The 21,252-nt window shown below is 37.9% G+C and overlaps 5 protein-coding genes across 11 annotated transcripts; 2 read left to right on the forward strand and 3 right to left on the reverse strand.

Annotated features, from left to right (window-relative positions):
* Positions 1–80: 80 nt before the first annotated feature.
* On the reverse strand, positions 81–5,454 carry LOC127250017 (nucleobase-ascorbate transporter 2). The gene is made up of 15 exons (XM_051273157.1): positions 5,249–5,454; positions 3,150–3,772; positions 2,973–3,070; positions 2,657–2,833; positions 2,468–2,568; positions 2,295–2,370; positions 2,152–2,211; positions 1,870–2,054; positions 1,657–1,753; positions 1,489–1,575; positions 1,331–1,389; positions 1,152–1,243; positions 981–1,058; positions 729–889; positions 81–635 (listed from the first exon to the last, which is right to left on the reverse strand). The coding sequence occupies exons 2-15, from the start codon at positions 3,238–3,240 to the stop codon at positions 423–425; spliced, it is 1,575 nt and encodes a 524-aa protein (XP_051129114.1). The 5' UTR covers positions 3,241–3,772; positions 5,249–5,454; the 3' UTR covers positions 81–422.
* Positions 5,455–5,902: 448 nt separating this feature from the next.
* Positions 5,903–9,243, reverse strand: LOC127249969 (uncharacterized). Of its 4 annotated transcripts, none has more exons than XR_007838506.1 (8): positions 8,583–9,243; positions 8,424–8,484; positions 7,735–7,985; positions 7,038–7,242; positions 6,778–6,909; positions 6,627–6,681; positions 6,425–6,537; positions 5,903–6,217 (listed from the first exon to the last, which is right to left on the reverse strand). XR_007838506.1 is itself a non-coding variant. In XM_051273091.1 (8 exons), exons 1-8 carry the CDS (start codon positions 8,988–8,990, stop codon positions 6,151–6,153), a joined length of 1,302 nt encoding a protein of 433 aa, XP_051129048.1. In that variant the 5' UTR covers positions 8,991–9,243; the 3' UTR covers positions 5,903–6,150. The 4 variants fall into 4 exon arrangements, 2 of the variants coding, with proteins under 2 accessions (XP_051129048.1, XP_051129047.1); XR_007838505.1 differs by having other exon boundaries at positions 6,627–6,711; XM_051273091.1 differs by having other exon boundaries at positions 6,617–6,681.
* A 2,066-nt stretch (positions 9,244–11,309) lies between these two features.
* Positions 11,310–13,193, forward strand: LOC127249785 (CBL-interacting serine/threonine-protein kinase 12-like). The gene has a single exon (XM_051272773.1). The coding sequence runs from the start codon at positions 11,484–11,486 to the stop codon at positions 12,897–12,899; it is 1,416 nt and encodes a 471-aa protein (XP_051128730.1). The 5' UTR covers positions 11,310–11,483; the 3' UTR covers positions 12,900–13,193.
* Positions 13,194–15,374: 2,181 nt separating this feature from the next.
* On the forward strand, positions 15,375–16,313 carry LOC127250019 (protein DELAY OF GERMINATION 1-like). The gene has a single exon (XM_051273163.1). The coding sequence runs from the start codon at positions 15,375–15,377 to the stop codon at positions 16,137–16,139; it is 765 nt and encodes a 254-aa protein (XP_051129120.1). The 3' UTR covers positions 16,140–16,313.
* Positions 16,314–16,398: 85 nt separating this feature from the next.
* On the reverse strand, positions 16,399–20,423 carry LOC127250018 (protein MALE DISCOVERER 1-like). 4 transcript variants are annotated; one of them, XM_051273159.1, is made up of 14 exons: positions 20,146–20,423; positions 19,598–20,058; positions 19,393–19,525; positions 19,232–19,303; positions 19,013–19,156; positions 18,777–18,917; positions 18,602–18,688; positions 18,469–18,527; positions 17,916–18,395; positions 17,644–17,837; positions 17,424–17,561; positions 17,164–17,313; positions 16,896–17,084; positions 16,399–16,808 (listed from the first exon to the last, which is right to left on the reverse strand). In XM_051273159.1, the coding sequence occupies exons 2-14, from the start codon at positions 19,704–19,706 to the stop codon at positions 16,548–16,550; spliced, it is 2,157 nt and encodes a 718-aa protein (XP_051129116.1). In that variant the 5' UTR covers positions 19,707–20,058; positions 20,146–20,423; the 3' UTR covers positions 16,399–16,547. The 4 variants fall into 4 exon arrangements, with proteins under 4 accessions (XP_051129116.1, XP_051129119.1, XP_051129118.1 ...); XM_051273162.1 differs by having other exon boundaries at positions 16,400–16,808; positions 18,602–18,685; XM_051273161.1 differs by having other exon boundaries at positions 16,400–16,808; positions 17,164–17,318; positions 17,429–17,561; positions 18,602–18,685; positions 20,146–20,422.
* Positions 20,424–21,252: the final 829 nt, after the last annotated feature.

Genomic DNA, 21,252 nt, shown 5'->3' on the forward strand with positions numbered 1-21,252 from the left:
AAAAAAAAAAAAAAAAAAAAAAGTAAGCAATTAGAGAACCTTCTGAAGGGAAATGGTTGGTTGAAGGTGTTTATTTATTTATTTACACACCATGGAATTTTAATGTTTTGTCTTTCTGCATTTCTTTGTGACAGTGACAATGTGTATAATGAATTAGATGATCAAGTGCTTGCAAAGAATTGAATAATAAATAGCCAAAACCCCAACACACATACACTACACTACACACTACACACTACACACACACACTCAAGCCATAGATAGCATAGCATAGCATAGCATTACAAAATAATGACATGACAGACACAGAGGAGGAGGAGGCCTCATGCTCATATTGCCATTGTCTTCTTCTTTGCCAATGTGATTTGTTGTGTGTTCTTGTCGTCCTAATTGGCTTGGCTTGTGCAGACATTGTCAATTTCTCATGAAGGAGGGAAAAACCTGTTGAGATTGAAGGGGAGGGTATAAAACTCTTCGTTTCTGGCGTCGCCTTTGAATGTCCTGAACTTTGCCCACCACGGCATCCCCCGGTCTCTCGCGCTGTCTTTGTACTCAAGCGTGTTGTCCAGAAACACCGCCACCATCAGCGCCACGCTTGGGGACGACAACAATATGGTGTTCAGGAAATCATTGAACTGCATTGCATATACACATACACAATACTATTATTGTTCGAATGACGATGATTGAGACTCATTTGAATAGTAAGTAGAAAACTAAACTCTCACCCAGCCAGCATTGGTGTGAGCAGGGCCGTGGAGGGCGGCGCTGGTGTACTCTCTGAAGTATTCTGGAATGGACAGACCCAGGAAGAGGGACACTCCCGTGATGAACAGGTTCCTCGTCGAATTCATGTTTGTGAATTGCAAGAAAGACAGCCCCACCGAAGCTGGATTCGTTAATACCAGTCAGCATTTGCAACAAAACACAATCAATTAGCTCGGTTGTGGGAGGGAAAGGGAAAGAAATGCGATTCTTACCGACGAGGCCAAACAGGATGCAGTAAGCAGCTGCAAAGATTGTGAAAGGAATTGATGCAAATAGTGCTCCGAATTTACCTGAAATTTGTTGTGCATACCCTCATCAAAGGCTAGATAAGAATAGATTACAATATAATCCATTACATACATCATACATTGTTTCTTTCTTACCCAATATTGAGAAGAAAATCATGAAACCGGAAGAGATTTGGATTACCCTCCGGCTGCCAACTCTGGTACTTCCGATAAGACCAATGTTTTCCCTAAATTTACGATGTGCCAAGAAAGTAAAAAGTTAGGTACATTAATAAGTCTTGCGACCAGGGTGAAAAGTGCACACAAAGACTTACACTAATACCGTAGATCCGGTGGAGGTACCAAACATTCCATCCAACAGAATTCCGATACCCTGCATGTATGATGGGGAATGAAATAAATCAAGATTGGCCACATTTTATACATACCAAACCAACATTGCCTCGAATTCTTTTTCTTTTTATTTACCGACCTGCCAGCCTATTCCACGGCTAAGAACATGAGCAGGAGGTGGTGTGGCACTTGCCAAACGCGATGCTGCTTTATACGCCCCAGTTGACTGCGAAAAGAAAAGAAATAAACACCGCTATTTTACTCAGGCATCACAAGGAGCTTTGAACTAAGTTGATTTTATAACTACCTCAATTAATGATACTAATACAGCAGACATCATTCCAAATGCGTGTCCAGCGTCAAATGTGGGCGCGCCCCACTGGAGGGGATATGGGATTTTGATCCTGTTAAAGAATTTTATCAGATTCTGAACTGTGTGTGCATGCATGGGCGGATGTGTATATATATATAGATGCAAAAACAGGTATTTATTTTGTAGCAAGGTTATGGATACACAAACCATGGTGCAGAAGAAATGAGGTTTGCTCTATCAGTGCGGCAGTTTCTTTGGGTTAACTCAGGGCGATGCCTGTAAGCGCCACTGGCTGTTAGTAGGTGCGCGTAAGCCCAAATAACCGTGACTGAAATGATGAAAGCAAATCGCTCTAATACAGGAAGCTGTCTTGTTTGGAAGTGCTTCAAGTACTGATTGCAAGAAATGAAACCAAATAAACACGTATTAGTGCACATGAGACTACATGTAGTTTCCAAAACGTTAAGTGCCAAAGACAAATAACAGCACCTGGGAAAAGAGTACAAATAAAACGAACATTGGAATGCCAATTTCCACACAACGTCCGACCTATCATCAGAGCCACACACTTAGTTGAAACACTGATCAAGAGGCGATTATATATCTTAGTATTTGAAGCTAAAAGTTTGTACCACGGGGAATCCTTTGTCAAGCAGACCAAAGCCAACTAGAGAAATCACGGGAACCATTCCGAGTGGACTGAAAAACCTGAAGTAAAGAGAATGGATTTCAATTGACTTCATTAGACTATAAATGTGGTGTTTTCAATAAGCTTCAAGATTGATGCTTTTTTTAAAAGCCATACCTTGAACATATAGCCCACAGCTGACTGTAACCCAATATAATCTGAACACTAGATGCTACGATTAGTGCTCCTTGTATAGCTCGCATTGTATTCAAAAATCTCTACAAATGGAATTATCATCAACAGCTAGTTTTTAAAATTATCAAATAACAAGTCCTCAAATAGATTGCTTTCTAACAAGGCATATACCACATGGGGGTCCGGAATCTTTTCTAAGGAAGGGTCATGGATAATCGAAATTATAGGCACCATGAATGCCCATGATCCTCCGATAACAGTAGGCAATCTGGTTCCAAATAATGTTTGCACTAATGTATTAATGCCTCCAACAAATAGCATAGTTTGAACTACCCTCACTTTGTCACCCTGATCACAGAAATGTAAAGAAAGTCATAATAAAGTCACATGACCTCAAAGACCAACCCACTTGATAAGATCCTGACCAAGAATCTTCCCAAAATCAAGAAACCAACAATAAGTGTACGAAATAAAATGCATTGCTTACGTCGTTTCCGCCCATCAATGGAACCAGAAAGGTTGGAATCATCACAGCAGTTCCCAACGCCAGAATATAGTGCTGAAACCCAAGGGCTATAGCCTCCCCTGTTTTTTACCCAATGTAGAAATCAAACAGGATACACATTTAACAAAAATACAATACTCCAAGGAAAAATTGCCATACCCCAAGAAGGATTAGAGTCAATACAATACTCCAAGCCCTGAAGTTGGTCCATGGGAGGATGACTTATTTCCTCTGGTTTTGGGGCATCCATGGCTAAACTCACCTATCTTCACCACCACCTCGTTTAACCAAAATCAATTTGCACAACAGACCCAAAAGAAGAAGAAGAAAAAAACCAAACCTTTGCTTTAATCTACACCCTTACACACTAATGTGGTTTGAGTGGGCTCCAATCACATAGAAAGTGTAAAAGGAAAAGAGAAAAGTAGACAAAAGGCAACAGAGAAAGAGAAGGAAGAAAGACTCAATATGATTGGACTGAAAAACACTGTGCATATATACTTATATACATAAATACATATGTATATAAATGCATAGACTGGCCAGCAGAGAGAAACTTTTGTGCTGAAGAGTTGGTGGAGGAGAAGGGTTTGTGCGATGTGTGCTTTTCTTCCAGAGTGTGAAATGTCCCGTTGGAATTGTTGTTAATGACAAGATTGCCCCGGGAGGAACTGCCAAAACAAGATGTTACCGTTACTCTCAGCTTCCTGGTTTTCTGGCCTGGCTGCTGCTGTACAGTACTCTCTGAGCCCCTTATTTATTTCATTCCCACGGCCCTACACCTTTGAGAATCCCAAACAATTTTTGAAAATGTGATGGAAAGACAAAAGTAACCTCACCCACTCACTTAAGCAGTCAGTAGTTTTTGTATGGGTTAAGAATGAAATGAATTTTTTATGTCTTACTTACATAGGGAATCAAGAATCCAACGTGTGAAAGAGCAATAATAAAATCAACATATGTCAGGAGGACACACAGCACAGACATACATCCCTTGAAAGTTTATACTATTATAATAAGATAAAAGCATGGTTGAATTCCCAGTAGACAGTAAAATAAATGACAGGCAGCCGCAATTCATGGCATTTAAACCTCCTATCTGCCCAACAGACATGCAATACAGAAGCATTCTTCACCACTAATTGCCACTTTAGTCACTGTTTATGACTACATGCAGTTTTAAGATCTTCTTCAATAAACAAGATTGCATCATAATTCACATTAATTATCACCAAAGCAAATTTTTATTTCATGTTATAAATAACCATTTCTTGCGTTTCTCCTTTTTCCCTTTTTTTCCTACACATCTTTGGTCGGTAGGGAATGGGCTTTTAAATGTAAAGAACCTGTTAATGTGTATCAGTACATAAAATTAATGTCTTGTAGACATGCCAATTTGTAAGTATATATGAAATAAGTAAATACTAAAGCTTTCACAATTGAAAGTTAAGGTCAATAAAGATAAACAAATGAAACTTACAAACATGCGTACATTAGATTGGGCCAGAATGGGTACTTATAACATGGTCAAAAAGAAATAACAGTGCCTCACACCACAAAGATAAAGAGACCACTTTTTGAACACATTGAATCATCTCCTACATTCATAGTCCCCTTACAGATCCCCGCAGCAAAGAAACACATGTAAACACACATGATTAAAGTGAGACGGAGAAAAGGTTAAATAAATCCAGGACAAGCATCACAGAAAGAACAAGGTCACGACAAAATGAGCTTTCAAATAAATTAGGTGCAACTTGATTTACTATACATAAACATGATAGGGGAGGTGGGGTCTGGGAATCTTTAACTGCAACTGTGTGACCCTAACTGACCATGGAATGATCATGTCTCTCCGCTGACCCATGCATTAGAATAAGAAATCATTCAACAGTAAAAGAAGAAGATTAGACAATAGCAAGGTATCTTTTCAATGAGGAAAGGGAACTGTCCTCATTAGAATATATAGGTAATGATGCAGATCAAGGCAAACTGATCAGTATCCGATAATAAAGGTAGGATATTGCTACTTCTAACTTTACTTTAAAATAAGAAAGAAAAAGGACAGCAGAATTCCACCAGATAGATACGAAACACAGCAAACAAAACCAGGAGAAAATGTTCTATATTCCTCAGTCATAATTCATCATCAAGCCAGGCAGGGAATGCTCATTGCATAGCCAAATGTGCTCAAACATATGAAGCATATGATTCAAAAGCCTTTTGAGTTTTGAGAGTTAAACGTAAGGAAAGCTTACAAGAACTCGATTCGTAGAAGTTCCACGAGCAACAAATAAGCTTACGACCTATTCCATTATATGGAAACATCAATCGAATACTTTTATATCAACAGATAGATATCGAGAGTTTCATAGGATCAATGCGTCCAGAAATAGCACAAGACCTTGCTCGCCGGCGGCGTTTGAGAAGGCCGGGCGGCGAATGGACGTAGCTCCTCCCGCCGGTCTTTGTTTTTCTACTGGGCCGACAAAGTGTATATGGGCTGTTGATCTTGGGCCAAAATCTATGAGTCAAAATGGGCCTATACTAATGAGCCTCCGAACGAAAAGTAAGGGTCTCAAAATTTGGGCCTAATGGCTGTATAATTGTAAGACTGAGCCCATCAAAACTGGGCTAGACCGAGCGTTTCATTTGAACCCAGTCTAATCGAACGTGAATAAATAAATGTTAGATTTATAATGGGTTTGTTTGTGGGTTTGGATTTGTAATATAAAATAAATCCGTAATCTAATATAAAAAGTAAAAAATAATTGTTTGATTTAATAATTTTGATGGATAAATAGTAAAAATCTATTATGATAAAATTTTTTAAAAAAGCAACAGTGTATGTTGAAAAAAAAAAATTAATAAAATCCGACACAAAATCTCATTCCCCAACCAAACACACTCAGTAAATAGAATAACAAAAGCTTCTCATAGAATCATTAATATATGATTGAACGTTGGTATCCTCAAAAGTAGTTTAGTCGGTTGGACAATAAAAAGGATTCACATCTACATCTAAATAAACTTAACTTACAACAGTCATGTTTACAACATCTATCCTCAACAATGGCTGCAAGCTCAACATCTCTGTGGTGCCTACTCCTTTACTCTTCTTCTACAAAGGAATTCATGGTTTATAGTCAAAAGGACAACTCTATGATCTTCTATCCAACTTCTTATCACTAGACCGCTTATCTTCAGCCTCCTTTCTCCTTTGTTGCCTACCATTATATAAATTTAATTGATTTGAACATTAAAATCCATAAGGAAGATGTAGTAAAAGATAAAACTTTGTATCTTGTGAATCAACTAAATGAAAAGATTGCACAGCAGACAGTTCGTTTCTAGTGGTGTTTTACCAAAGAGGAAGCAGATGGAAATTCGGTTAAGATAAATAAGAACCGGAAATCCCTAAGTCGAACACTTACGCAAAACCAGAGTATCCACTCCCAGCTTTAGCGGCAGACAATATCGCAGCGTGAGCGCCAGCAGTAGACAGGTTTTCCTGCCCTGCTAGAGGGTTACTTTGATCAACATCCACCTGAACCCAAGAACAACGAGGCGAATTATTGCAAAGACTTTATTTTGTGGTGCTACAAAACATGCTAAAGCAAATGAACCTTATCCCACTTTGACTTTTTATTCTGTCTACCATCCCGAGCTGTAACATCTGAAGTAGCTTGTGCTACATTTACGAGTCCGGCAGCAGTGGTCCCTGTAAAAGACAAGTTTTAAAACTTATATATATAAATTCTACAGTATTGGGATCATGGGTAGGTACCTGGTGTTGGTATGCTGATTTTTGAAGTGGGAATGACATTTCCTGGCTGCATTCCTCCAGAGGTAAAATCTAACTTTTGGGTTTTCTTCCTTTCTTGCTCCCTCCTTTCCATGTCACGTCTCAAGTCAGCTTCTACGACAACATACCAGGAGTATAAATGACCAAAATGTTTTTTAATTAGGAAAATGTGAAAGAACAAAAATCAAGAAATAGCAGAACAAAGTTAAACAACACCCAAGGAAACTAGATATCAGCCCAACCTATTTCATCATAGAAGTCACTTTTGTCGTATCCGTGAGGATCAAAGACGTCTTTACTGAAACAAGACCCTATCTGATCAATGTCTTGGTAAGTTACAGCATGAAGCAGAAAATCAGGGTTGCGGTATTCCTTTCTGTTCCGCACTTCTGCATTGTAGCTCCTTCCAGTAGTCTTCTTCACTGTAAGAAACTTAACAATCTTCTCCTGAATCACAGGAAAACCGAGAAATCATGAATAAGAATTCATAGCACATTTCTGAACAGAAATTAACTACACGGCAGAACATTGCTTTAGGTGTACAAGTTAGCAACATTTAAATGAAGAGTTTGGGGAAATTGTGAGCACTGCTTGCAAATAAAAGGAATTATAAGAGAAACTTGCATCAACAGGCACCAAAAGTTCATTTCACTGAATAATAGCATATCCAATCATCTCTAACTAAAATTCAAAAGGAAAAATCGAAGCTATAGTCACCATGCAGAAATTTAGAACTGGTGCTTCCTAAATGAATGCCTCAAACAAGAGTGATTACAGTTATCCACGTTCCATTTCAATTAGAGTCACAAACACTTGCTTCTGACATTAAAGAAGCATATAAACCACATGAGGTCAATATGGATAAAGTAACTAAGTATTATGTATAGTTAAAAATCTCATTGGAAGGATGCAAAATACACTACAACCATGAGCACTTACTTGCAATTCTTCAGAGCATTTAGCCTTGGGGGGTGGAGGAAGAAACTTATCCAATGGATCGACATCTTTTTGCTCTTCAACTGTTACCATAACAATATCCTCACTCTCTGCATATTCTGGCTCCTTTTCAGAATGATACGTGGCATGTAATTCAGATTGGTCAATTTGTTCCAATGATTGAGGTGTAGTTGCTTGAGTACTAGGTGTTGGCATACGAACTAATCCAGGTGATTGCTTTTCTAGAGATTCACCTAAGAGAGCAGTCAAGGCAAATATTATTCAAAAATCATCTTTAGTGTTTCACATGGACTTTTAAGCTTGGGAAAAAAAACCAATGCCATTGCACTGTAAAATTCTAGATGAGCCAATGTTATTCACATACAAAGCAGCATAGAATCTCATCTTTTAATAGTTCAGAAAAAAATACTACAGGAAATAGCATTGTCCAACACACCCAAGCATGGTATTGATAATGCAAAAGTTAATCAAACAAACCATGAGAAGAACCAGCATTCATGCTTTACAATTTATTTGATACTTATAATACGATCAATAAAATTTATTTGCAGTGTTTGTTTTCCATCACAATTCACAGACAACGGTATTCTAGAAGTTCAGTCTTTCAGATGTCATTGCATTATAAAAAGACACATGGAACAGCAACAGCCCAATTTGCAAGGTAAACTCACCCTCGCTAGTTTGAAGGTCTTCCCCGTGCGTTACTCGACCAGCCACCAAGACTTCACCATCCTACAGATATCAGTGAATAAATTATAAGTCTTGATTCAAACCACTTTAACATCAATGAATTTAGGGAACTTTTAGGTTCGTTAATGTAACACGCAAACCTCAGGTTCGGGAGTCATAGCCCCTTCTTCGTGCCCATAATCCACAATCGTCAGACGACTCTTCTGACTCTGAAAATCAAAAGAAACCGGTCGTTGCTGCTGCTGTGGAGGCGAAAAAACAGGCGGCTGTGGAGTTGCAGACGCCGAAGAAGTACCCTGATTAAAGGTCTTATTAGGAGTCGAATTTTCAATCGGTACTCGCTCATCCAGCTGCCCTGGCACAATGTCATTACCACTATCATTAACATCGTCGCCATCTTTCACGCCAACGGAATCCACCACTGGAGGGTGAGTATCCTCTTCGTCGCCTACTTTGTCCTCTTCATCAAGCTCCTCCATCTCATCATCTTCGTCGCCGTACATAGATAGCAAAGCTATGCCCTCCGACGCTTTCTTCTCAGTCGTCATTCTCCCTTTCCAAATCCCTAATTGAGGGTTTTTGTTCCAAGTCTAATTCTTTTCGCTCTACTCAATGCGAATCGAGGGTCCAGGCTCAGAATCAAATCAATCAACCAAACTGAAACTCCAGGGTAAAATTAGGGTTTCGGGGTTCGGATTTGAATCTGGAGCAGAGGGTTTCTGTACGTGCGCTCGAGAATATTGAAGACAAGATGATTGATGCTTGCTTGCATTACAGAAATCACAGAAGTCGTGCTTCTACTTTCGAAGTAACGCGGCTTATATAGATATGTCTAGAGTCGCTAGTCTTTAGTAGAAAACTGCAACGATTTAGAAGTTGATTCATAAATTTGGTATTTGATGAGATTTGAATTCTAATATTATAATTTATATTTGATTACAAAATAGATTACTGAAATTAATTTTAAAATTTTAAATCTTGCAAATAAAATAAATAAATTAAATGATATAGTATCCTATTACTAACGGATGCGAATTATTACAATTATTAAATTTAAATTATACTTAATTACTTAATAATAACTAATTACAATATTATAATATTATTTTTATATAATTAATAATATTTATAGTTTCAAAGTATATTTAATATATATAATTAAAAAATATATTTAAATATTTATTAATTATATAGCAATTAAAAAATATATGTAATATGAATATCACTGTAGAGTATAAATTTTTTTATAATAAAGTAAATAAAAAAATATTTTTGTTTATTTATAATTAACATAAATATGTGTAGTTTTAAATATAAATAAAAATATTTAATATTTTTTAGAAGAGAAAAAAAAAATAAAGAAATTTTGAGTATGTTTAAGTAATTTATAATATTGTATATTATATAATTAATTAAGTTAATTTATATTTATTAAATATATTTTAATTTCATAATTTTTATAAAAAAAAAAATATATCAATTATTAAAATATAAAAATAGTGTGGTAAAACAGATAGAGCATTATTTTATTTAAAAATATTACTCCTCCGTCTTGGTGTCTCATTCACAATAAATTCATTTCAAAATTCTTTCTATTTTAAATAAAGTTAACATCAAATTTTGTGCGTAGCACATATATTTAGCTAGGAAGGGATAGATATCATAAATTTTAATTAGTATTATTTGATTTTCAATAAATTTTTACTTGCATGAAATTCAAATACATATATTTTGACAGGTATAGATAATACACGAGTATTGACGTGGAAGACAATTATATTACACAACACATTTTAATTTTGATTATATATGATTCAAGTCAACATTCCTAATTTTATTTAGACCATTTAACAAATAATAATTTGACTCAACATATTTACTCATAAAATTTGAAATAAACAACTAACAAATCTTTAAACTCATCATTGTCATATAAAATTAATAAAGATCATTTATATTATAATTAACTAAAATAATTAAGGACTATGTATAAAATATCAGCTAATTCAGCCCGTTTTACTTAGAAACCTATCTATCTTCTTCTTCTTCTTCTTCTTCTTTATTTTTATTTTTTTTTTAATAATAATAAATAAATAAATAAATATATATAATTGTATATATACAACTTTTGCAGATACTAAAGGGCAACCTGACTCGATACAAGAGCTCCATAGATCAAAAACGGACAAATTTACACCGTTGGATCTGGTGATAACGCACCCATTCGAATTTGCCACCTGTCACTCCCGCATTCAGATTCCAACAGAGCACCGCACTCGCCACCAAACAAAATTGACCATAATAAAAATATTAATATATTAATTAAAGATACAATGCACTAATCATTATCATCATTATTATAAAACCAATAAAAAAAAGCCAGCTCATCAATGATACGGTTGCATGAAATTTATTGGCGCCTGCTAATGTCTAGCCGTGTGCGCCACCGCAGCCAGCAATTTTCCTTTAGAATATAGATTTATTCATCACCATCTTTTATATACGAGTCTCGATAAATATATAAAAGTTATATTTAAAAAATCAACAATACCTTATATATTTTTTTTTTAAAAAAAAATTAATTATTTAATATAAAATATTGTTTTTTATATTATTAATACGCTGTTTAAATCGTATTTAAAATATAAAAAAATACAACGTCAAATTTATCAAGCAAATCTATTACTATTATTATATTTTTTTACAAAATTTCAAATTGATTGTACAGACGTTAAATAAAAGCATGCCGCGTGTAATGCAAACGCCAGCTGTTTGTCTTAACGTCTGTTTTGGCTGCTCTGTTGTTACGTAAACGGGGTTTCGGCACCGTCTTGTGACGGCGTTAAAGTTCAATATAAGCATATTCCAGTTTCTGTTGACCTCACGAATTTACACAATTTTACACAGAAACTCGGAGAGGGGAATACACGCGGATACTGCTAACAGCACAAATTTCATGGAGGAGGCAAAGCATCGACACCATTGGTAAGAGGAAACAATTGATCTTGCTAAAGATTTCGATTTTTATATCATCGGAAGATATGGCCGGTGCGGCGTCGCCTGCACTGTTGTCCCCGACGAATGCCGCGAAGCAGAAAGAGATCAAGGGTCTTTTGCTGGGTCGATACGAAATCGGGAAGCTCCTCGGGCATGGGACGTTTGCGAAGGTTTACCACGCGAGGAACGTGAAGACAGGGGATAGCGTAGCGATTAAGGTAATTGATAAAGAGAAGATCCTGAAGGTTGGGTTGATTGCGCACATCAAGCGCGAGATCGCAATTCTACGGAGAGTTCGCCATCCGAATATTGTCCAATTGTTTGAGGTTATGGCGACGAAATCTAAAATCTTCTTCGTTATGGAGTTTGTAAAAGGGGGGGAGTTGTTCAACAAGGTTGCCAAGGGAAGGCTGAAGGAGGAGGTTGCCAGAAGGTATTTCCAGCAGCTGATTTCGGCGGTGGCGTTCTGCCACGAACGCGGCGTGTACCACCGTGATTTGAAGCCGGAAAATATATTGCTCGATGAAGATGGGAATCTTAAAGTATCTGATTTTGGATTGAGTGCTATATCGGAGCAGATTAGGCAGGATGGCCTTTTCCATACGTTTTGTGGTACGCCGGCGTACGTTGCGCCGGAGGTGTTGGCACGGAAGGGGTATGACGGTGCCAAATTTGATATTTGGAGTTGTGGTATTATTTTATTCGTCTTGATGGCTGGATACCTTCCTTTCCATGATAAAAATGTTATGGCTATGTATAAGAAGATTTACAAGGGTGAATTCCGGTGCCCTAGATGGTTTTCTCCTGAGTTAACACGGCTCTTGACGCGGATGCTCGACACTAATCCGCAGACTCGAATCACAATTCCAGAGATCATGAGCAATAAATGGTTTAGAAAAGGTTTCAAACACGTGAGATTCTACATTGAGGATGATAAGCTGTGTAGAGTTAATGATGAAGGGGACGATGTTATGGATTGCTTCTCCGATCCATCCTTTTCCGAGTCCGATTCCGAGTTGGAGACCCGAAGGAAGCTCACTAGTCTTCCCAGGCCAGCCAGCTTGAATGCATTCGATATCATCTCATTCTCGCAGGGTTTTGATTTGTCTGGGCTGTTTGAAGAAGGATCAGATGGAGGGGCCAGATTTGTTTCAGGGGCACCTGTGTCGAACATTGTTTCGAAGCTGGAGGAAATTGCTAAGGTGGTAAGATTTACTGTGAGAAAGAAGGACTGCAAAGTGAGTTTAGAGGGATCCAAGGATGGTGCCAACGGACCCTTGAGTATTGATGCTGAGATATATGAATTGACGCCGACTTTGAGAGTGGTTGAGGTGAAGAAAAAAGGAGGGGATAGATTAGAATACGAGGAATTCCGTGACCGAGAATTGAAGCCAGGATTGCAAAGCCTCTCGTCGGGGCATATTGCTGATTCTTCTTACTTACCATCAGATACTGAGTAGAGAACTAAAGAAGGGACAAGAGTATGCCCTTCATTTTCCTTTGTTTTTGCCATTTTGGGGCTTATGCCGTAATTGTGATGTTTTGGTTTCTTTTCCGTCCCTGCATACATTAGACAGCTCGAATCCAATGTCATCCTTTGTACAGGTAATTTCCCTTAAGTGTTGTTGGATAGATCCTTCAAAACCATCTGGAAAGGATTGTACACGAATACTAATATTGGCTCCCTGATGAAATTTTTTCCTTTTGGTTTCTTGGTAGCATATAAATAAGTAGTTAACCTTGCTGTTTATTAATCCGAAAATGGAGTCTGATCATTTTTATCAAATGATTAATGTGCATTTCAGTGGTTTTGGCTTGTGAATAAGTAAATTCGTATGCTTTGTTTGTGGATTGGACTACTGCCTAGAGCCATTGTTTTCTAGTGAAGCTATATCAGGTTCTTGGCAATTTTTCCTTATAAAGATCAATTTTCTTTCAGTTGATTGTGTTAAATCTTACAAATATATGCTTACATTTTCGGGAAATTTAAATGTGGAAGGGAATGGCCTAAACTTATCCAAAATTGGTTGTGCTGATTGCTGAATTGATCCTTAAGTCCATTTCTCCTTTTGTTTTTATACTCCTCTTTGCCAATGGAATTGTTGGATTTTATCTGGCTGATGGAAATCTCCTGTTGACAATCAAGTACATATTTCTTGTGCATACATAGAAGTTTTTCATTTTGTACTGAACTGAGATCTTCCATTCCTTCTGTGCTTATATAAATTAGAAAATTCTTGTATGCCGACAAAGCCCGAATGCTTTCGGAACTTAGCCAGATGGAAATGTGGTCCACAGAATACAACAGATAAACTTGGCTTCTCTGCGCCGTTACAAGCTGTTCATATTCTTTAATTGGACTTGTGTTTAGCTACTTGCTCTTTTACATGGATGGTAGCTCGAGTTGTTCCTCGATATCGATTCAAATTTGCTCTTCTTTTTTGATGCTCTTTCCTGCTGCGAACAAATTATATTCTCTTAACTCTTGAGTATCATTCAAGATCAGGGGACTCAATACTCATTTCTGTGTGTATAATTCAGTGCCAGGATCATACAAGATTTGAACCACTAATTCTTGGTTCCTTTGATGAGTGCCAAAATGGAGTTGTCCATTTCATTGCAAGTCTTTTTTTTTTTTTTTTTTCAAGTCTTGTTAGGTCTATGAGATGTCACCCAAGTTGTTGTGGGGCGGCCTTTCTTATGCTGTATTATGTCTTTTTATGGCATCAAAAATATTATCCCCTCGAGGTGAACTCTTGTCTTTTTCCCTACGTCTTTGCTCTCTGTCAAATTTGTTGTGTTTTTTGTGCTCCATTCTTTTAGCATTTTAATTTTACTGTTTAAATGTTGCAGTTGGCAAGAAAAATAATTATTATCTCATAAAATATTATATAAAAATATTATGCAAATATACCACTCCTATTCGTCCCTTTTTTAGCCGCTGTAGTTTATTTTAACTGCTTCCATCGCAGTGAAAAAACTGTGTTAGTCAATGTTAATCAATAGCTGAAATGAACAATATATCGATACTATGATAAATATGAATATAAATATATATATATATATATATTTGGGTTCATTTTGACTCAATGGAATCCTAAGATATTAAAGATAATATGTGAGTATTCACATTTTTCCAACTAATTTTTATTTAAAATATTATATTAAATACACATTTATTTCATGATAAATAATTATTTTTTTACTATACAACAATAAAATCACAAAATCTTTATAACAATATGCAAAATGTATATATAAAATGTAGTATCATGTTTGTTTCTAATTTCAAATCAATTTCAATATTATTAGTTGAGACCACTTCTAATAAAAATATATTGTATCATTTTATAAAATATTACATCAAATTACTATTTAAATAAAAAATATCAATTTCAAATACAAACCAAACAAATTATATTCAGAAAAACATACACAATAAAAAAATGAACAAATTCATCTGTGGAGTTATCCCTGTAGTTACAGTTACTTTACACCAATCATTTCAAATATTGGTTGGGTAATGAATCCTATACTACCAAAATTAAATTATAAGTCCACATATTAAAACATAAAATAAAATTAATTAGTGCTCAAATAAATATTTTTCTACTATAGTATAAAATGTGATTGTAGTTGGAAATAGAGAGCAATAGATTCGTTAAGAATATATTATGTCATCAATAACATAAGACACTGTCCTTGTCCTCGTCCATATCTCTGGCACATGCCCACGCGATATGCACCTGAATTCCCCTGACCAAACACGCTGTCCATCACGTGGGTCCTCGTGACCTCCCGAATCCCGCCAAAAAAACAAAAAAACAGCTCCAAACTTTCTCGAAACTTCTCTCACCCACGCACGTGTATAAATACCTCCCAACTGTAACCATCAATGACCTCATCGACCACACAAACACATTAAGAAAGACGATATGGAAAACAGCGACCAAATTTCTCACGTCATTTGTTTCCGTGACTGGATGGATCTCCAAGAGCGTGACCTCTCGGAGCTTCTCCATTCTCTCACCCTCACCAATGGAAATGTCGACGACGACGATGACAATGTCGTCCTTCGCGACCTCATTAACAAGACCATCAACCACTTCGAAGACTACGTGCACCGCCGCGCCGGCGATGCTCCCGCCGACGTCTCCCCCTACTTCTGCTCGGCCTGGTGCTCGTCGCTTGAGGGCTCAATGCTCTGGGCCGGAGGCTGCCGGCCGTCCATGTTTATCCGGCTAATTTACGCCCTGTTTTCGACCGGCGACGTACTACAGTTCTGCCTCGCCGACGCCGGCGATCAAAATGCGATCGGCGATGACGAGCTCCTGTCGGCCGATCAGCTTGTTCTGATCAACAGCCTGCAGCTCACGACAATCCAGGAGGAAGACAGGATTTCAAGAGAGTTAGCCAGTTTGCAGGAGGAGGTTGCAGATCAGCCGATCGTCTTCATCGCGAGGGACCTCCTGCGGCATAGAGACGCCGGCGATGAAGCCGATGCGGCGCTGGAAGTAATCGACGTGGCCCTGACGAAAATTCTGCTACAGGCGGATAACCTGAGGCTGAATACTCTCAAGGAGCTTTTGGGCATGCTGACGCCGATTCAGGGCGTGCGTTTTCTCGCCATGGCTAAGAAGCTTCATCTTTGCTTCCATCAATGGGGCCAGAGAAAGGATCATCTCCATGGGAGGAACTGAACTGAACTGAACTATATATGCAGTAAATCTATATAAATGTGCTTTGCTATATAAAAGTATGTATTGTTTTGTGTTGTATATGTATGGTTAGTATACTGAAAATCAATAATATATACGAGTTTTTCTAATTTCAATTTTATATTCCGTAATAATATATATGTTAATTCCTCTCGAGCCTCGAATGTTGCAAGAATATATATATCTATATAGACGCGGGAAAAGGAATGTTCGAAGCTGAAGATAAAACGGTGGAAACAATAATATACAGGGATGGACTGTAAGAAAGAAGACTGTTACAACATCTTTAAGCTCTGTTTCATCCTCGGATGGATGTCGAAAAAAAAAAGGACAAAAAGTAGATACAATCGACTTACAGGACGGGAGGCGAGGAGGTGAGAATTGATACAATCAAGCTGCCTCGGAAGATAAGATTTCGAGTTCAGCCCACCAAAGTGGAGACAGCCTAGGCGTCGCAGCCTCCGGCGATACATCAATCGCCTGTCTAAGTTTCTCGATGACTTCTTTCATCGCAGGCCTTTTCCTCGGATTTTGGTCGATGCAGCTTTGGATTGCTTCGCACACAACGGGAAGATGGCTGTCCTTGAACGACTTCAAGGCCGGATCGATCAACTCGCTTAAGGTTGTCTGATCATTCAGGTATTGGTTGGCCTAACAACAAAGTTCAGAAAATCAGCATTCATTTGAAGCCTCTGCTCAAAATCAAATCGAAGAACAGATGATGGCGCAAGGACATACCCATTTTAGGACATTGTCTCCTTCTTTCGATTCAGGAAGCTTTCCGGAGATTATTTCAAGCATCAAGATCCCAAAACTGTAGACGTCTGTTTCCAGAGCGAGCGGCGGCTGCTCAGAATGATCCGGCTCGTGTGCTGCAGGATTCTTCGAAGAGGCTACAAACTCTGCCCAAAAAGCTACATCGCAGATCTGCAAATGTAAAACATAACATTAACATTTCCTCAGTCGAAAACCAGAGTCGCCATCTTTGATTAAAACAAGAACCTACTTTTGCGGCATGATCATCCGTCAAGAACACATCTCTCGTCGTCAGGCGGAGATGCGCCACCGGCGGATTAAGCTCGTGCATGTATTGCAGGCAATAAGCAGTCCCCATAATTATTCGAATCCGCGCATCCCATCCGAGATCTTCGAGGTCCTTAGCTGAAAAAAATCGAAGAAAAAATTTCAGGCTCCGTGTTTAGACAGAATAGTAAAAAATCAGTATTTGATGCGATAGTATCGAAAGTTTAAAAATGCCTAAAGAACTTTACCCTGCAAGTAATCAGAGAGAGAGCCATTCGGCGCAAACTCGAAAACCATCATCCTCGTGAAAGGCTCGCTCTCTTCGCAGTATCCGATAAGGTTGACGAAGTTTTTGTGATTGACGCGCGACAAGGTTTCGATCTATTGAAGTTCAAAAGACCAGAAATCGATCAATCGATCTTAATGAATCTCTTAGACTACGATGCAAAAACGATCATCTAACCTTCTTCCTGAACAATAACTCAGCTTGTTTCGACCATTCTTTCGCAGATTCAATAGCAGTCGACACAACAGCAATCTCCACTCCGCTCGACAGAGTTCCCTTGTACAAAGTCACGACACCTTCACGAGTATATATAATGTTGCTGAAATCCTCGCACGCAGTTTCCAGCTCGTCGCGGTTCAACTTAGGAACCCCTGCAGATGAACAACAGGCATGTATTATCGCGGACAGATCGACATTTTAGTTAAACGGATAATGTGTGGAGATCAGACCTGTGACAAAAGCTTTCTGCAGCTGTCCGCTCAGCCCTGTTTTCCAAGGACTAATGTTCTTCGTCGCCTTCTTTCGAAATATCAGAAGCAGAACTATGACACCAACAAGTAATAAAACCGCGACCAATATCCCAATCATAAACTTTCGCGAATTCGCAGAATTTCCATCAGCAGAAGAATCCTTATATTGCGCAACGGCGCTAGGATCAGCTACGCCATTGGTCTTATTCTCCTGTTCGAGAGGCGGCGACGATGAAGGCGCAAGAACAGGAGGTGCAGGAGAAGGCTTCGGATTCGCGACTGCAGGAAACGAACCGCTGCTTCTGCTCGGGAGAGCTTCATCACTACCTGGCGAATCATCGACCAGAGCATTAATGTCGGGAGGGAGGGAAACGAGGTTCGCGAGGTCTTCAGCTAATATGCGCCGAGCATTGTTTACATGCTCTTGCGCGCTCTCAATGACATCCGTCTCCGGAGAATCTAGAAAAATGCAGCAAAAGAAGTCAGCTTCGATCGATGAGATTAATAAAAAACGAAAGCGATCTTCTCTTACCAGTCAGATAGCTGCAGCAGTTGTGGCCATGGCTGTCCGAAGATTCACTTCCTTTCAACCTTAACAAGCTTCAATGATGAGTTTTATCGACAGCGAATTCGCAGAGTTGAATGTAAGAGTTAAGGTTGCTTACTTGGGGAGCAGATTGAGGTAATTAGCTATGGTTTGCTTAGTCGAATCCGATTTCTTCATCTGCTTCAGAACACTCTGCCATATCCTGCTTCAGAAATACGATCCAACGATGAAGACAACACACAGAAAACTGAGAATTCTAGAGTTAAGCATGGTTAGAAAATGTCTAGGCTCACGAGTGTCCGAATTTTCTATTCACGCAGCAAATTCCGGCAGCAGCAGTCGAGAAGACATCATCGAACTGAATATCGGACAGCAAACTGAGCTTCCCAATCTCCACCGGAAGGCTCCCTTCAAACCTATTGTTGCAGAGCAACCTAAACCAAATGCGCGGCGCCGCGCAGACAAAGGTATATAAACTAACAACACATAGACAAATGTACTAAAGACAATGTAAGAAGCTAAGACATACAAACGTCTTAAGGAATGCAATTCTCCTAACTCCGCCGGAACTGTTCCACTCAAGTTATTATCCCTCAAGTCCAAAACTTCGAGCATCGCCAGATGTCCAAACTGCGGAGGTATGGCGCCGGAGAGATGATTCTTCGACAGATCGCTTAGGACACAAAAGAATGTCATAGAAATACTCCTTTCTTTCTAAATTTCGCCTCGACAAAAAGCCAATACTTACAGAAACCTCAAATGTGTAAGATTCGCAAGCTCCGGCGACAGCGCTCCCTCCAAATCGCAGCCACTGAGATTTCTGCGCAAGAAAAATAACTTCACGAATTAGATAAAACACACGATGTTTCAATTCATTACAATACGATTGTTTTAAGACATCGAACATACAGCATAACAACATCACCATCCACGCATTCGATGCCTGACCACGCGCAAGGATTGCAATCATTTGGATCCCAATCTTCCAAAGTCCCGGACGGATCAAAGTCCACCATCGACCGGAATTGCAACAAAGCCAATCCTGAATGTCCAAACTTGTCAAATTCCCGTTAAACTTAGCAAGAACAAGTAAGTCCCTAGCTGCTTTTCTTACCTTCGGAATTGAGAAAGCAGCATCCATTGATTTCGAAAACAATAATGAAGAACATGAAACAGAACAAGTGGATTCTATTTCCATATCCGGACATTGCGAGCCGAACCATTCGACAGAGTTGCTGAGGCCTTTTAATAGCTAGTTTAGATTATGTTTCTGTTTTCAGACAAATAAGCCTCCGAGCAATCAAACTTACTCGGAAAAGCTGCCGGTGGAGGAGGGGGCAAAGACAATGCCAATCTTTACAGTACAGGGGGACTGAAGATGTCTTGGAATATCATTACATATACAGATCTACGACTAAGAAAAATCTATGCAACAATGGAAGAATCTACATTAAATCTATTGACAAAGTTGGGGGATTCTCATCTTCAACCAGGTGTTCTAACAATAACATTACAATTACAATTACAAAATTGCAGAACCTGGATGAATGAATGAACGAATGTCGGCACCGTTACCTGAGAAACGAAAAGAAAATATCAAAATCAAACAACCTTAAATCGGAACAACGTTGGAAGAAACAAAAAGGCGTGAATGAAAATCACCAGAAAATAGGACAATGGAGATGGTGATTCGAGGGTATTTCGAAACCCTTTTGTAAAAATTAATATTGTTTTGGAGGAATTGAAAATGGCAGAAAATGGGTCTGGATGATCTCAGAAGAGGCAGAGACTCTCCTCGACCATCTGAACAATGGGGAATTGAGAAAAGAAAGAAAAAAGAAAAAAAAAAAAAAAGAAATTCTTTCTTTCTTCGTCTTGGTTTTTCTCTCAAAGAATAACAGAGTTCGTGTTCGTGCCCTCTCATCATCCTCACCAACCAACCATTCTTTTCTTTATATCTTTAGTCGCAAATTATAATAATAATTTTGAAAATTTTCTTTTTATATTATTTAACAAACCATATTTGTCTTACAACTTATACAACCTATTAAAATCTGCTTCAGAGCAAGAAAAGACGATTAATAATTTATGGAAATGTTCTATACCGGTTAACTGCCCTGGGCAGGATTTTGACAGTTGGATTGCCCGAACCCATCGGGTCACATTCCCATTGTTGACCGGGTGGGTCCCACTTCCCTTCCGTACAATGATTTCGAGATGCGTGATGTTTGTTTTTCGATAATTTGGGATACTAAAAAAATATTTTAAATTAAAAGTTTTTTTAATTACATATAGTTTTGTTTATATATTACTTTTGAAAATTTTAATCATATTTATTAAAAAACATTTATCCAAACGAAGCCTAAGACTCCATTTATGATTTCTAGAGTTTCAAAATTTTTGAAATAAATAATATTAAGTATTTAATATACTTGTTTTAAAAATAATATTATAAATAAATTTTATTGAAAGTAATTTTTGAGCATAGATTTGTTTATGTATGTTTTAGAAGTATATTAAAATTTTGGAGAACAATGAGAATAATAAAATGTTAGAATAAACTAGATAGTAGTACTATAGTATAATATAAATAAATATTTAATGTGATGTTTTTATATATAAATAAATATTTTTTATTGGACTATTTTTAACAAAAAAAATAAAATAAAATAAAAGTGGTTAGGCGTTAGCCCACTACCTTAGCGGGCCTTTGAGAGATCTCAATTGGGCCACAATGGATCATAGCCACTTTTTGTATCTGTAGTATAA

This window comes from Andrographis paniculata, unplaced genomic scaffold, assembly GCF_009805555.1.
Source record: "Andrographis paniculata isolate CXL003 unplaced genomic scaffold, ASM980555v1 Contig36END, whole genome shotgun sequence".
Lineage (NCBI taxonomy): Eukaryota > Viridiplantae > Streptophyta > Magnoliopsida > Lamiales > Acanthaceae > Andrographis > Andrographis paniculata.